Source organism: Dreissena polymorpha, chromosome 9 (assembly GCF_020536995.1).
Source record: "Dreissena polymorpha isolate Duluth1 chromosome 9, UMN_Dpol_1.0, whole genome shotgun sequence".
NCBI lineage: Eukaryota > Metazoa > Mollusca > Bivalvia > Myida > Dreissenidae > Dreissena > Dreissena polymorpha.
Genome location: NC_068363.1, coordinates 98,150,169 through 98,166,157, shown reverse-complemented (window position 1 = coordinate 98,166,157; position 15,989 = coordinate 98,150,169). Strand labels below are relative to the sequence as shown.

The following is a 15,989-nucleotide window of genomic DNA, read 5'->3' as shown; positions in this document are numbered from 1 at the left end:
AAGATCTTTGAAAGAAGTTCAAAATTAGTAAATATAGCATGTATATAGAGAATGATATTCCGGATCATTCTCTTTCATGCGGTATTTTCGTTAGAGTTGTTTTGTTCGTTTGTAACTTTTTGTGCTTCTTCCCGACTTTTTCTGCTGACATTTCCGCTTGTTCTCAATGCTTTGCATGGCGAGTTGTGAACAATATCTGATGTAAGATATTTTATATTGATCTAATCAATATTTACTTTCTAACGTAGCCCATGTCATCCTTCGTTTTCAAGTTAGTTATTATTTATAAAGATTTGTTACCGGTTATAAATTTACATATCAGGTTATGAATATTTGATAACAACTCGTGATATTCGTTCATGTTGAATTAATTGTTTGTTTTTGTTTTTCCTGCGTCTTCCCCTTAGCATATAACATTGCATTATTTAATAGATAGAATCCTGTATATACATGTATGTACGTAATAACAACAACATTATAAAGTCGGTATTTATTCGAAATGCTCAGTGAATATCAAATATATACAGTATTTACATAATTTACATTCAGTAGAAGTATTCACATGTTGTTGTTCAGAAGCGACAGAAAAATATATACAGTATTTACATAATTTACATTCAGTAGAAGTATTCACATGCTGTTGTTCAGAAGCGACAGAAGCGAAGTGTCGCATGAGGTGTTTATCTCGGGAAGCATGCCGTGCAGGTCCTCCATGTACCCGTTGATGTCGGCAGATGTGCCCGCATCTCTCCTCATTCGTCTCTCCTCTCTACCCTGGCGGCGAAGAAGTTCATTAACCTTAGGCACAACACTGTCACGCCATACATTTTCCGCCAGGGCTTCTGGATAGAACACACCGCATTTTGTTGTCGCCAATATGTTTTAGATTGATATTATGCGCATTTTCGACTGTTGAATTGAGCTGAAAAAGGGAAACTGGTCAAAATATTTAGTTAAAATATGGTAACTGACCAATTATCTACAACTCGTCTTGCTTCCAGTGGTTAATAAAAAAATATAATATTCGATATTTTTCATGACAGTTCAGTCCTCTAAGCCGAAATGATCCGTAAAACAAATTTGTGTCTTTGTGACGTATGAATGAATCTGCACTAAAATGAAATTTAGGTTCACATCGTACCCCGAATCATAACGAAAGTACAATTGATATTCAAATGATTTTTTGATTTTTCCGTGATATCGTTTTAGAATTTTGATGCTGCATTCATAGATATAAGTTTATGTAAAGTGACAACACCAAAAAATTACCGACGGTTGCGATAGACACCTATACACATTGCATATATTGTTAGATGCGCATAATATTACGTTAAATACTTAAAATATCCTTCGACCATTATGTACATAAAAATAGACTATATTTACTTGTATTCATTATCGCTTTAAAGCGGGTATATACGATTTTTATATGTGTTTAATTGTAATTGTAATACATTGATAAAATATGTTACAATAACACAAAATAGGCAAGAAAAATTACACATTAAAGCCGAATTTCATAAAATGCAGCAAAGAAAATTAGCGCCCCGAGTCGATTGTGACGTACATATTTTCCTACAATAACCGAAGCATTCGTCTTTGCATTAGGATCGGAGTTAGTGTTCGTGTGTCGTATGAATAGATATCGTTGCAGGAATTCAAATAAACCGTTAAACTAAGTTTAGATTCACATCGTACATGTTTGGTTTACATGCTAGCGAATTCGGCTGTACAGCCGTTTTAAATTTCAGAATTAAATATCTGGCTTATTTCGCATTTTTTGACACGTTCTTCTTTACTTTTATTTTAATTTATATTTAAATATATATATATAATAAGTTTATTACACATTTTATATAAATTCATAAATATTTGACAACAACGTATATACCCGCTTTAAATGAAAGGGATCAATAATTTATGTTTATATTTAATTATTTTATTTTTAGCGAACACGATGAACACCGCGGTAGATATAATGGGTCCGCGGTGATTCGCGGTGTCCACCTTATTGAAAACGGCCCCCGCGAATATTTGATCTGAACACCCATCGCGGGGGTTGTTTGGTAAGCGAACACCGTAAAATGAACACCGCGACGAGTGGCGTTTGTCAAAGTACACGTTGCCTGTACTGTAGTACCCAAGCTGAATTCAGCGGATAACCAGTACCATAACCAAGCTGAGGGTAAACCAGTACTAAATGCAGAACTTTGTGAAAACTGCCCGACTTGAATCAGTGGTAGGCCAGGGTGAAAAGTCTTATTTAATAATATAATCGTCATAGTCATACACTATACAAACTGAGAAAGTCAGCTAGAATTTTAATGCTCTGGTAAATCTTTGAACATAGCAATGGCAAATTTCTATATGTTTAAACAAGAAAAAAATATTATAAATAAATTTGCAGAAACATGGCAATATTATGGAAAAATGGAATTATGATATCATTATGTTATTGCCTTATATATTGTCCTGACAAATGTTGTATAGCTGTTTAGCAGTAAACTCATTAACTCTTTTCAATTAAGAAACAAAGAGAAAATGGCTACATGTATATGCCAACAGCATAAAATCAAAACAGCTTATGAGTTACTGGCAGTCTGTTAAAGTTTTATGCTGTTTGCTGCTCATCAGTATCAAAAGGTTGGAAATAAAGCCTTTAAAACTTGAATTTAGAAAGAAAGGTCTTAAATTAAAAATTACTTTCTAAGGGACTTCAAATTCGCCAAAAGACGTATTTAAGTGGCAAAGAGTTATTACAACAGCGATTTTGTCCTTCTTAATAAAGAACCCGAAAATGGCACTTTCCCATTTGGGAAAAAACTAGACATCATCTAGATACATTTGACCAGGTTTGGTGAAGATCGGATGAAAACAACTTGAATTAGCTAGTGGACATTTAATACTGATCGACAGACTGACCGACAGACCAGGGCTTCCGCTGTCGTTCGCCAAATTCGCTGTTGGCGAAAATTTCGCAAATTCGGCGAATAAAATTCTCGGTTGGCGAAAATGCTCGGCGAAACGTTTTTAAAATTCGACGAATAAAATTTTCGGTTGGCGAAAATGCTCGGCGAAACGTTTTTTGCCTGTCAAGTACCATCCCAGATAGTAAAGTCTTTAAACAGTTGACTGTGCGTCAATACATCATCGTGTTATTAACCAGAAAATTTGATACGCAGCAACACCGGTCAGAACCGGTCATCGAAACAAAGGAAACTTGCTGGTGCATTGTGTACTGGCAGTGACGTCACCATCTATGTATAGAACGCTTGCTGGTGTGAAAACAAAAGGTGTTATCGAACATTATGTCAATACCACGGGCCTGGCAAAAGCATTTAACAAAAAACTATTTCTTCACAAAAACACATGAAATCTTGTTTCAACAGGAATTTGAGAGCATTTCTGTTTAATAGTTTCATTATTATAATATTTTTGGAAAGGTAAAGTTTGATTAAGAAACCAACAATTTCGGAAATAAAAAGTATACCATTCACTCGTTGTAATATAATTCGGATATGTTAAAAATTCGGACATTTTAAGATGCGGACATTTATGTGTTGGTTTCTTGTTGATAGTTTGTAAAACTATATTTTATCATATTTCAGGCAACTAGACTGGATGGTGGCAATTATCTGGGCCTTTCTGTCAAGAAATATGCGTGAAAAACATTCATTTATTTGAGCCGAGAAATCATCCACCATTTACAGAAAATGTTTTAACAACAGCAGCTGTCAAAGATGATGTATATCATATCCAAATGACCAAATATAACTGTTTAACAATAAGTGAGAGGCTTTGAAAATAAAGCATCTTTAGTCTTGATCAACTGTTATGTTTTGCAAAGATTGAAATATGTGCTCATGAATGAATATCTTTAATATAATGAAAATGTGCTTATTTTGTAAACAATGTGAACTGAACATGTGCTTATGATGTATGTATAAACTGATATTCTGTTATGTAGAATGAAAGTATGATTATTACATTGATGTATGTATATCTAGATGTATGCATATCTATAAATGAGTTTTGTTATAAACTTATATTCTGTTATGTAAAATATTTAAAAAGGATGATTATAGTAATAAATATATTTAAGCTTCATATTGTACTTATTTGTGTTCTTATACCCCTAGACTTTCACGAGGCGGTCCCAAATGCTTGGCTAAAACTTTGGCTACAGTTTTCTAAAATTTGGCTACAAAAAAATCCAATTGGCTAAAATGTTGGCTTAAGAAATTTTTGAGTCAGGGGAAGCCCTGCAGACAAGCTCACTCCAATATACCCCCCTAAACTTTGTTTGTGGGGGTATAATTACAAATTTCCTAATTGCAGTCGAAAAATTATTTTTTTAAATAAAATGCAACATTTTATTTTGTTTCTCTATGCAGCTCTATGGCTTGAACCTAAGTAAAAATAATATTGACAACTTGACAACACTAAGTTATCAATTTTAGAGTATTTGGGAGCAACATATCAAATACATCAATTTCTCAGTGTGAAGGCTTCATGACGCACATTTTCCCATTTTCATTTTTTTTCGTGCAAATGTTTCCAAATTGAGCTGATACCGGTACTTTCCCCAATTTTGAAAAATAACAAGAGATGTGTTTATCAGAAACACAAGGCCCCCTAATGCGCCGTTTTTTTGTTGACCTTTGACCTTGAAGTATGACCTTGACCTTTCAACACTCAAAATTTGCAGCTCCATGAGATACACATGCATGCCAAACATTGCTATGTTCAATATTTCAAAAGTTATTGCAAAACTTTACTGTAAGGTTAAAGGTTTGGGACAGAATGACAGACAGAAAGACAGGCCAAAAACAATATACCCCCGATTTATCGATCCGGGGGCATAAACATTACTGTACACTTACAAGGGCTGACATCCCTGTAGCGGTTTTTCAATCTATTTTCTGGCTTTCGAGCCTCTCCAACACTGTGCTTTTCAGAGATGGATACCAGCATGGATTCATTTTTTATTTTCTGTAAAGAGAAGATAAACATATGACAATCACCAATCATACTATGAAGGAATCAGACTTCAGTGCTACAATTTCCAAATTTACTCACCTATTGTATGTTCACTTATAAGATCAACTTTTTCATACAGTGCACTTTTACACTTATTGATGGGACAGTACTGCTACATTCACCAGCTAACAAAAAAAATCATTAAATCATATATTGTAGTAGCAACCCCAGTCATTTTTTAGATATGTTTTTGTATTTGTAAATAGTTTCATTGCAAAGACAATTCAAAGACCTTTATAAATCAGTTTAAATTGTTGAAATATCTCATCTAGAACCAAAGTTATGAAGGTTTTAAGTTATAGAAAAAATCTTATTTCGGTGATTTTTTTCCCTATATTTAAATAGATAACGTAATGACAGTTCGCGGACCCGGATCGTTTCTTAAAAAATACTATTTGTTTAATAACTTCTGTTCTTTTACAAATATTTAAATGAAATTTGGTACACTAATAGATTTTTTCATGAGGAAATTAAAATACATACTTAAAATCTGATCAGAAAACAGGAACATCCATATGTAAGCAAACAAAACATGAAATCAGTTGTGATTTTTTATTTCGACCCTTTTTTCTTCATATCAATTTCTACATGAACAAATCAAAAACAACCATTTCTATAAAACAACAATTCTTGACAATATATAAGATTTTCTCATGAGGAATCTAAAAAACATACTTAAAATCTGATCAGAAAACAGGAACATCCAAATAAAAGCAAACAAAACATGAAATCAATTGTGTTGTTTTTTTTCACCCTTTTTCTTCAGATCAATTTCTACATGAACAAATCATAAACAACCATTTCTTTAAAACAACAAATCTTGACAATATCTGAATACAGCATACAACTTTGATAAAATATTTATAAAATAAATTCTTTATCTTTATTAAACACAGTATTATCAAATGTCACATTTGTATTTTCATGAACTGGCGTTGGCATTGAACATGTTTCTTGCCGTATTGGTGTCGATTTTTCATCATTATCTGTTTTCAATGAGATGCTAGAATCAAACTTGCTTTTCATAAGTTCACTCACATTTTTTATCCCTGGCACTTTTTTCTTACTAGCCAGTATTTTCTTTTTCTCATTAACTGCATGCACTCTACTAGATAGAGTTGACTGATTAATTGAAGCAAATTGTTCATCAAAAGAAATCAATATGTCCCAAAATTTACTTAATGGCTGATTCTTCTTCTTTGTATGTTGCAAAACTTCTAAAACAATTCCATTTGTAATTTCACCTATTTTCCCACATGATCTGTTGATTAATTTCTCAGTGGAAATCCCAGCAAGCAGGCAGTGGGGACCTGGAAATTCCATTTTGCCTTTTAGGATGCCATAGCATCGTTTCTGAAAAAAAGTAAAGTCAAACCTTAATGTTATGACAATATTTTTTTCGGTTCGAAAATGCTCGGAAATATTCGATGTTCGTACTCATATCGTATCAACACGCTTTAAATAATTTTAAGGAATGTTATGCACAAAACAATGAAATACATAACATATATTAACCTTATTGATATAGGCAAGTCAAGTTTCACACTTTATGTTAAGATTTCATTAAATAAAACATCGATGCGTCTACATAAAAACCGACGCGAAGCTGTCAAACTTCGCATAGATGGTACGATCGGTTTTTATTATTAAATCATAACGGAACTACCGAAAATTATACAACAATAATTTGAAATAATGTTTAAAATGTATTTACCTTTTGAAATCAGTAGGGTTTAATTCGATATAATTATATTTTCGCACGCTATTGGTTTTTTTCCGATACGCTGCTTTTCAGTTTCCATACAAAATGGCGGAACGCTAATGCGGCTCAGCGTTCGTGTCAACTTTGTGCTTAAGCTGGACAAATAGTGCTACTTCAATTTAAAATGCAAACACCTAATTTTTTGTTGCGAACAATAATTTTGGTATCAAAAGAAAGATCAATCTTTCCACTTTCCCATAATGTGTTCAAAATAGTAATATCAAATGCGGAAATACAAATAAAATGCACAGACTTTACGGACTATTTTCTCAGTGTAGGGTCAACATATGCAAATTTTGAATGCATCAATGAATTCATAATTCATTGGAGAATTAGATTTCACCGGTCTCATTTATATTCATGAGCATTAGCAAGCGTGCATTTGTAAGTTTACATATAGGGGTCACAGCGAGTACGCAGGAAATAGCAATTCACACACAGCGGTCAATATTGATAAGAGTTTGGATTAATCTTACAATGTGGGCATGATATTTTTACTTAACACTAACGAATTTAACATCATTTTGTAGATAGTTTATTGCTTTTTCAAACAGTTTTCATTTCATTCAGATTGGCTGAGAGTTGTTTATTTAATCAATATTCTAGTAACATTGGTGTCAGAACTGATTGATTTTCACCCTGATAACTGATAAGCATCTGGCTGATACTAGGGTTGCTAATTGTAGTGCTGGTGACCAAACAACGTAACACGTGTGTCGCGCAATAGGGAACCGTCGACCAATCAGTGAGGAGCTGGATATGCCGGCCCATGATGATGCTCTCTTCTTGCATTGGTTGCCCAAGTGGAAGGAAGTGTTGCCCAGAGTGCCAGGAGGATATGTGTGGACCAGTGACACGGAGCCTGTGTATGTAAGCCTGTGACTACAGTGACTGTGTGATAATACATGTTTCTCTGGAGAGGTATTCCTAGACGCGACTGACCCTTTTTTACAACATTGTGTATGTCTTGGTAGCCATTTCGCCGCCATCGTATCTTGAGAGGCCTATGAGGATGACTCGTCATATGCACCAACTCTCATTCAGACAAGTCCAAACATCAGCCAACTACTTTAAATATTCCTTCTTCCTTACACCATAGTTCTTTGGAACGGCCTACCAGCCTCAGTTGTACAGCAGGCAGACCTAGAGGGGTTAAAGCGTTGCCTTAGCCCCACTCTACTCCCCAGTCGTCCCTGAATGCACAAAACAGTGTTTTTAAACAACTTTTAACCTATAAATATGTTTCTTCTTGTTTAACACTATCACACTTTTATCTTCACCTGACTTTCATGCTTTGAAGTCTCCCTTTCAATACTTTTAAACATTTTATTCTTGCACTGACACGCGCACCTGCCAATAGTACCCGCAAGGGGGTTCCGGCAGTATTGAAAGATAGATAGATAGATCAGTGCTGCAGCTAGGATTTGAAAAGGGCAGGGGGGTTTTTTGTCAAAAGGGCACTTTGGACGCGCAGTATTTTGTCAAAAGGGCACTTTTGAGCGCGCGGGCGTTTCTAGAATGCTTCCTCATGCATGTTAATTTATATGTTTTTAATAATTGTAAGAATAAATTATTCCCATCGTCATTAAACAATTCAAATTAAATGACTACAATGAGGAATACATTAATTACAATGTATTTTAATAAGAGATTTATAAATCATCAGAATATGTAAAAAAAAAAAATATTTTTTTTTTAAGGGCAGGGGGGGCCCTAGGAAGGTCAGGGCGGAGGTTCAGGAGGGCAGGGCGGGGCGCCCTTTGATTTAGGCCTAGCTGGAGCACTGTAGATAGATGGTATAAGTGCCATTCCATGGCAGGTACCAAACGAGCAGACACCTTTTCCTAGAGGACAATTGGTCCAATCCTGACGAGGATTCCTGTCCATGTTTATGTATCTTATCATTAGTTTCAGTTGTTGTTGAAGAAACGCATGAAGACCTATCTGGGAGAAAGACTACATTTTTCATTCATCTTCAGATCTGCCTTTAATGACTTGCGGCATGAGTCTTAATCTCTAAATAATAACCCGTTTTGACTTTCGTCAGAATAAAGTTGAATTAACAAGACGGCAAAATTATTCATTTGCAATAGAAATCAACCACTTTATTGAAAATTCAATAATCACCTGATACACCTGTTGCCACTGTTGCTGTGACTCGAATTCTTCAAACTCCCGTTCGATTTGAGAAACCATTGCGGAAATGCGGAGGAAATGTGTCAAACTTCCTCTAAGCTCTTTCGCTCACCATTTTTAACAACCGGAAGTTAAATGATTTCGCGATCTTGTAAATTCTTGTGCCCCACTGATATAGGTTACAATACAGTATGTCGTCGTTTCTTTAAACGCTGTCCCAGCTTCATTTGAGACATTTTACTTACTGAAAGAGAAAATGTATCATCATACAGAGTAACATATGGTGTTATTAGGAAAAAACGTATCCAAAACCCTATAGAAAATTATAAGTGTGGTGTAACCTGTTTTTGAGCTACTCTTAATTTTTTTTAAAGGCAAATTTGTCTCACAGCCTGCAGGATCGTGGGTTTAATCTGTAAGTTTAACAAATATTTTATTTGATTTTTGTAAAAAATATACAGATTATTAATCAATAAATAGACATATATTTAATTCAGAAAAATAATAAACTAGTACACATTTCGGACAAAGTTAGTTTTTGGATAGCATATTCACTATGCATGTCAACTATATGTGATGGCAGTTTCACTTCTATATTTTATTAACTATTCTGAAAGATGCAAATTCAAATTTTGACAAAGTTGCCAATTTGTTATCTACAATCACTTGGAAATGAAACATTCCCAATCTCTTCTGTCAATCTTAATTGGCTCATTTTACAGACCACAACCAAAGGATGACACATCACTTGAATAACTAAACATATCCTTAAGGAGAATAAATGCAAACTAAAAAACCATTATTAATCTCCATGGAGACTTGAACCTAGGTAACATTGACTGGATAACCATGCCCCTGGGAAAACCAAATATGAAACAAAGCCAAGAACTTCTTAACTTAGTAGCTGATCATTCTCTCACACTGTGATAAAATTCTTGATCGTTTTCTTACAAACCATCCTGCTATCTTGATCTTGAAGTGTTACGGTAAAACATTGAAAAACATTTACTCACAGCGCTTGCGTCAAGTAGCTGTAAAAATGATTCAGTTTTCGTGCCCCCATCTAAATTTGATTTATAAACACAGAAGCAGGATAGCTGGTAGCTGTTTGGTATCAAGTCCGGTGGAAGAGAGTTTTGTTCTTGTCAAAATTCTGTTAAAATATTCCTCATACATATTTTTGGTATGACAAATAAGTTGATGAAGTTTATCCAATGGTAAATTTGCATGTGAATTTAGTCCTTTGCATAGTAATATTAATCTATTTTGTTTTCTTCTTTGTATCAAAGGCAACTTTGAAACAATACCAGTAATTTTTGTTTGCTTTTATTTGTTACAGCCTGTGCCTTTTGAATTGGGAAAATTAGTGCGATAAACCATGAAATTGGGAATAATAGTGTGATAAACCATAAAATTGGGAAAAATTAAGCATTATAAATATGATTAAAAGTAACAGAATTAAAATTGTTTTTAAGTGCATGTTCAGGGTTTTTTCTAGCCATTTTGAGAAAAGGAGTCTGGTCAAATTGGGATTTTTTAATCGAGATTACTTCAGTGGTAAATTTGGGAATTATTTATCAACAAACATGACTAACTAAAGTTATAATTATTTTGTAGGCTGTTTAGAAAATAAAGTTGAGATCTAGAGTTAAGAAATCATACGTCATAAGAGACTTCTTTCTTAAAAAAAAAAAAAAAATTTTTTTTTTTGGAAAATGGGCTTTATGGGAAATTTTGGTCAGCTTTTTGGGAAAAAACGTTGATTTTTGCGACTGAAAAGCAGCCGAAAATCGGCGGTAATTTTTAGCAACAAAAATCACTGAATACGGCCTATGGGTGAAGCTGACCATGACATTCTCTGTCTAGAACTTACCACCTCTCTCAGAAGATTGAAACCTAAACCAAGAGAAAAAAAACTACTCAAAAGCAGATTGGCTTAAAGTCCCAGTTCGCGGAAAAGATTGATGTTTTGCATATAAATCGTATAGCGAGCAATTAACTTAACATAAATTCATTGAAATATATTTTTTATCGAGGTTGACATAAAAAACCGGGTCAAAATCGGTTTTGAATCGGTAAAATAATATATAAATGATCATAAATACATGCAATAGGCGAAAATCATTGCAGTGTCGCGCATTATGCAAATTATATCTATATTTAGCTTTCTCTAAACATTATTAGCATATGGAAGACAAATACATAGATTTAGCAAAAACGTAATGTTGCAACTCTGTAACAGATGTAATTGCATTTGTTCTTACCTTCTCTCTGCTAAATTCGACCGTATGCGCGATTTTGTTTAGGTTTGAATTGACGTGTTGAATCATGAATATTTATTAGGTCGTTTTCGTACTTAACTGTACTCGAACCCAAAATAAAAATCGCTATATCGTTTGTTTTCAACCGATTTTAACCGGATTTTCAGTGATATCCTCAATAAAAACGATTCTGCCCATATATATAGCTATGCATGGGGACTTTAAAATTAAAACGGACCTACAAGAAAAACAAATACAATTATCAAATCAAACATGCTGACCAAGACATAGACACAATTTGGAATACATTTTGTGATTTAAAGAAGACCTACAAAATACCATCTCAAAAAACTTTGCAACTAAACTAATAAAAAAACAACTTCCTTGGGTAACTAAAGAATTAACTAAAAAAAATGAACACATAAAAACGCAAATATTTTAAATCTAATCAACAAAACCATCAGAGCATACCTCCTCGTAGGGAAAATGGTCTTATTAGATCAGAACCACAAAATAAAGCTAAAAATACTAATACATTGTATCCATACAATCTGCAGCACTAATGCATTGTATCCATACAATCTGCAGGACTAATGCATTGTATCCATACAATCTTTTGCACTAATGCATTGTATCCATACAATCTGCAGCACTAATGCATTGTATCCATACAACCTGCAGGACTAATGCATCGTATCCATACAATCTGCTGCACTTATGCACTGTATCCAAACAATCTGCAGAACTAATGCATTGTATCCATACAATCTGCTGCACTAATGCATTGTTTCCATACAATCTGCAGGACTAATGCATTGCAGGCCTTTTCCGCCCTATGCCACAGGTCAGAATATCGGCTCCATTCCAAATGCTAATCTGGTTGTTTTTTTTCCAATTGAAATTTTTTTCCCAATTCCAAAAAAAAATATATATATTTTTTTTTAAACCTTTAAATATATACCGTATTTATCCTAATAAACGCACCCGGGCGCGATGCAAATCAGAAAGGGGGCGCGTTTATTTCACCCCCCTTTAGGTATAATATGAGCCAACACCTTAAATGCGTTTACCGGTATTTCGAAAAGTTCCAAGTTTATTGAGCAAACGTAAACATATCACAATAAGTTTTACCAGAATACTACAGTACAGACACTGCGTACTTAAACAAAAACGCCTGTCCGCGGTGTTTACTTTTCCCGATGGGTGACATTTCGCGGGGGGCGGACACGCTACTGACCGCGGTGTTCATCGAACACCTAAAATCGCTGCAATTGCACACTTTTCGTTAACGGGAACACCCATGATCACCACGATGCTGCGCGGCCTCCGTAAAAACCTATCTGCGAGGGTCATTCACGCGTTTTAAATGCAAATGTACAAAAGAAAATCATATACTACATGTACATGTAGATATTATGTGCACATGTATGCTTACTTAAATTGGACAGTACGTAAAGTTGGAAAGGTAAATAAAGCATTAACATTATCAATACTATTTGCTCTTATGGTGTTAATCAATGCAATTGCCCTTTTTAACAACAAAGAGTTAGGCGAAAATAATTTCGACCTGATTTTCAAGTCAATCCATAAACAAACAATATCTGTGAAGCAACCCCCATTTAAATTCCAGCAAACACATTATTTCCTCACACACAATACAAACTACTGCAGTAAAATCTCTGATAGTTTTCACACATAGCATCCTCTATGGAGCTAATGCATTAATGCTGTATCTAACAGTACATGCATGATCCCGATAATGAAGTGTTGATTTAATGCCAATTGAAATTGTCACTTGCTGACTGTGTTATAAATTTACAGTTGTAACTCCTAGAAATAAAACCGAAACATCAAACAATCTGCAGCACTAATGCATTGTATCCATACAATTTGCAGAACTTATACATTGTATAAATACATTCTGCAGGACTAATGCATTGTATCCATACAATCTGCAAAACTTATACATTGTATCCATACAATCTGCAGAACAAATGAATTGTATCCATACAATATGCAGGACTAATGCATTGTATCCATACAATTTGCATAACTATTGAATTGTATCCATACAATCTGCAGGACTAATGAATTGTATCCATACAATGTGCAGGACTTATACATTGTATCCATACAATGTACAGAATTTACGCATTGTATCCATACAATGCACAGAACTTATGCATTGTATCCAAAACAATCTGCAGGACCAATGCATTGTATCCATACACTGTACAGAACTTATGCATTGCATTCATACAATGTACAGAATTTACGCATTGTATCCATACAATGTACAGAACTTATGCATTGTATCCATACAATCTGCAGGACAAATGCATTGTATCCATACAACATACATAACTTATGCATTGTATCCATACAATGTACAGGACTTATGCATTGTATCTATACAATATGCAGGACTTATGCATTGTATCCATACAATCTGCAGCACTAATGCATTGTATCTGTACAATCTGCAGCACTTATGCATTGTATCCATACAATCTGCAGGACTAATGTATTGTATCCATACAATCTGTAGCACTAATGCATTGTATCCATACAATCTGCAGCACTAATGCATTGTATCCATACAATCTGCAGGACCAATGCATTGTATCCATACACTGTACATAACTTGTGCATTGTATCCATACAATGTACAGGACTTATGCATTGTATCTATACAATATGCAGGACTTATGCATTGTATCCATACAATCTGCAGGACCAATGATTGTATCCATACAATCTGCAGGACTTATGCATTGTATCCAAACAATCTGCAGGACTAATGCATTGTATCCACACAATGTGCAGGACTAATGTATTGAATCCATACAATCTGCAGAACAAGCATTGTTTCTATACAATATGCAGGACTTATGCATTGCATTTTACAATGTGCAGGACTTATGCATTGTATCCAAACAATCTGCAGGACTAATTATTGTATCCATACAATGTGCAGGACTTATGCATTGTATCCATACATTGTGCAGAACAAGCATTGTATCTCTACAATCTGCCGGATTTATGCATTGTATTTAACAATGTGCAGGACTTAAGCATTGTATCCAAACAATCTGCAGGACTTATGCATTGTATCCATACAATCTGCAGCACTAATGCATTATATCCATACAATCTGCAGTACTAATGCATTGAATCCATACAATGAGCAGGACTAATGCATTGAATCCACACAATGTGCAGGAATGCTTTTATCAAATTGTGAAGATGTCTTATCCTTTCTGTTTTGTAAAATGCAGGCATGATTTTCTGTAACAGGTGAAAAAGCATGCTTGAAATTCCTAACTATCAGTTTTTAATAACAGCATAAAATGTATGTAATATTGTGGCAGCAATTGTAATTGTTGGCTCATTATCCCCACGCTTTTTGAAAAGCGTGGGGATATTGTGGTTATCTCCGGCGTCTGTCTGTCTGTCCGTCCGTCCTGGCCACTATCTCCTCCTACACTATAAGCACTAGAACCTTGAAACTTACACACATGGTAGCTATGAGCATATGTGCGACCCTGCACTATTTGGAATTTTGATCTGACCCCTGGGTCAAAAGTTATGGGGGTTGGAGTGGGGCTGGGTCAGAGATTTTTACTCATTTTTTTAGGTAATTATCCCCACGCTTTTTGAAAAAAAGGTGGGGATATTGTGGTTATCTCCGCCGTCCGTCCGTCTGTCTGTCTGTCCCTCCGTCCTGGCCACTATCTCCTCCTACACTAAAAGCACTAGAACCTTGAAACTTACACACATGGTAGCTATGAGCATATGTGCGACCCTGCACTATTTGGAATTTTGATCTGACCCCTGGGTCAAAAGTTATAGCGGTTGGGGTGGGGCCGCGTCAGAAATTATCACTCATTTTTTTAGGTTATTTTACTTTTACTTCTTTATTTCTACACCGATTCACTTCAAATTGATACTGGACCTCTCTTATGACAATACGGTCAATCTCAACCATGCATGGCCCCATTCCCAACCCTGGGGTGCCCCGCCCACATAGGCCACACCCACCAAAAATTTCCATTTACTATAATTTTTTCATTTCTACACGGATTCACTTCAAATTGATACTGAACTTTTGTTATGACATTAGGGTCAATCTCAACTATGCATGGCCCCAATCCCAACCCTGGGGCGCCCGCCCACATAGGCCACACCCACCAAAAAATTCCATTTACTATAATTTTTTCATTTCTACACGGATTCACTTCAAATTGATACTGAACTTCTCTTATGACATTAGGGTCAATCTCAACTATGCATGGCCCCATAACCAACCCTGGGGCCCCGCCCACATAGACCACACCCACCCAAAATTGCCTTTACTATAATTTCTTCATTTCTACACCGATTCACTTCAAATTGATATTGAATTTCTCTTATGAAAATACAGTCAATCTTAACTATGCATGGCCCCATTACCAACCCTGGGGCCCCGCCCACATAGACCACACCCGCCCAAAATTGCCTTTTACTATAATTTCTTCATTTCTACACCGATTCACTTCAAATTGATACTGAACTTCTCTTATGACAATACGGTCAATCTCAACTATGCATGGCACAATTACCAACCCTGGGGCGCCCTGCCCACATATGTCACACCCACCCAAAATTGCCTTTTACTATAACTTCTTCATTTCTACACCAATTCACTTCTAATTGATGATGAACTTCTCTTATGACAATACGGTCAATCTCAGCTATGCATGGCCCCATTACCAACTCTGGGGCACACCTAGGTCAAACATTCGGCGTGG

At 35.2% G+C, this 15,989-nt stretch overlaps 2 protein-coding genes across 19 annotated transcripts in view; one reads left to right on the top strand and one right to left on the bottom strand.

Annotated features, from left to right (window-relative positions):
- LOC127846362 (tyrosine-protein phosphatase non-receptor type 1-like) overlaps positions 1–9,100 on the bottom strand; it is a 52,124-nt gene extending 43,024 nt beyond the window's left edge. For 16 of the 17 annotated variants that reach the window (XR_008033474.1, XR_008033467.1, XR_008033471.1 and 13 more), the window contains exons 1-2: positions 8,930–9,094; positions 4,884–4,992 (exon numbers count right to left, since the gene is read on the bottom strand). Coding sequence is in view for 2 of the 17 variants with exons in the window: in XM_052377563.1 (XP_052233523.1) it covers positions 4,884–4,992; positions 8,930–8,998 (178 nt within the window). In the remaining 15 variants the exon portion in view is untranslated. Of the gene's footprint in view, positions 1–4,883; positions 4,993–8,929 lie in introns of all 17 variants that reach the window. The other variant, XM_052377564.1, reaches the window with a different exon arrangement.
- Positions 9,101–9,187: 87 nt separating this feature from the next.
- The window catches only part of LOC127846356 (pyruvate dehydrogenase phosphatase regulatory subunit, mitochondrial-like), a 46,857-nt gene continuing 40,055 nt past the window's right edge, over positions 9,188–15,989 (top strand). Inside the window, exon 1 of one of the 2 annotated variants that reach the window (XM_052377540.1) lies at positions 9,188–9,353. The gene's annotated coding sequence lies outside the window, so the exon portion shown is untranslated. The remainder of the gene's footprint in view (positions 9,354–15,989) is intronic. The other variant, XM_052377539.1, reaches the window with a different exon arrangement.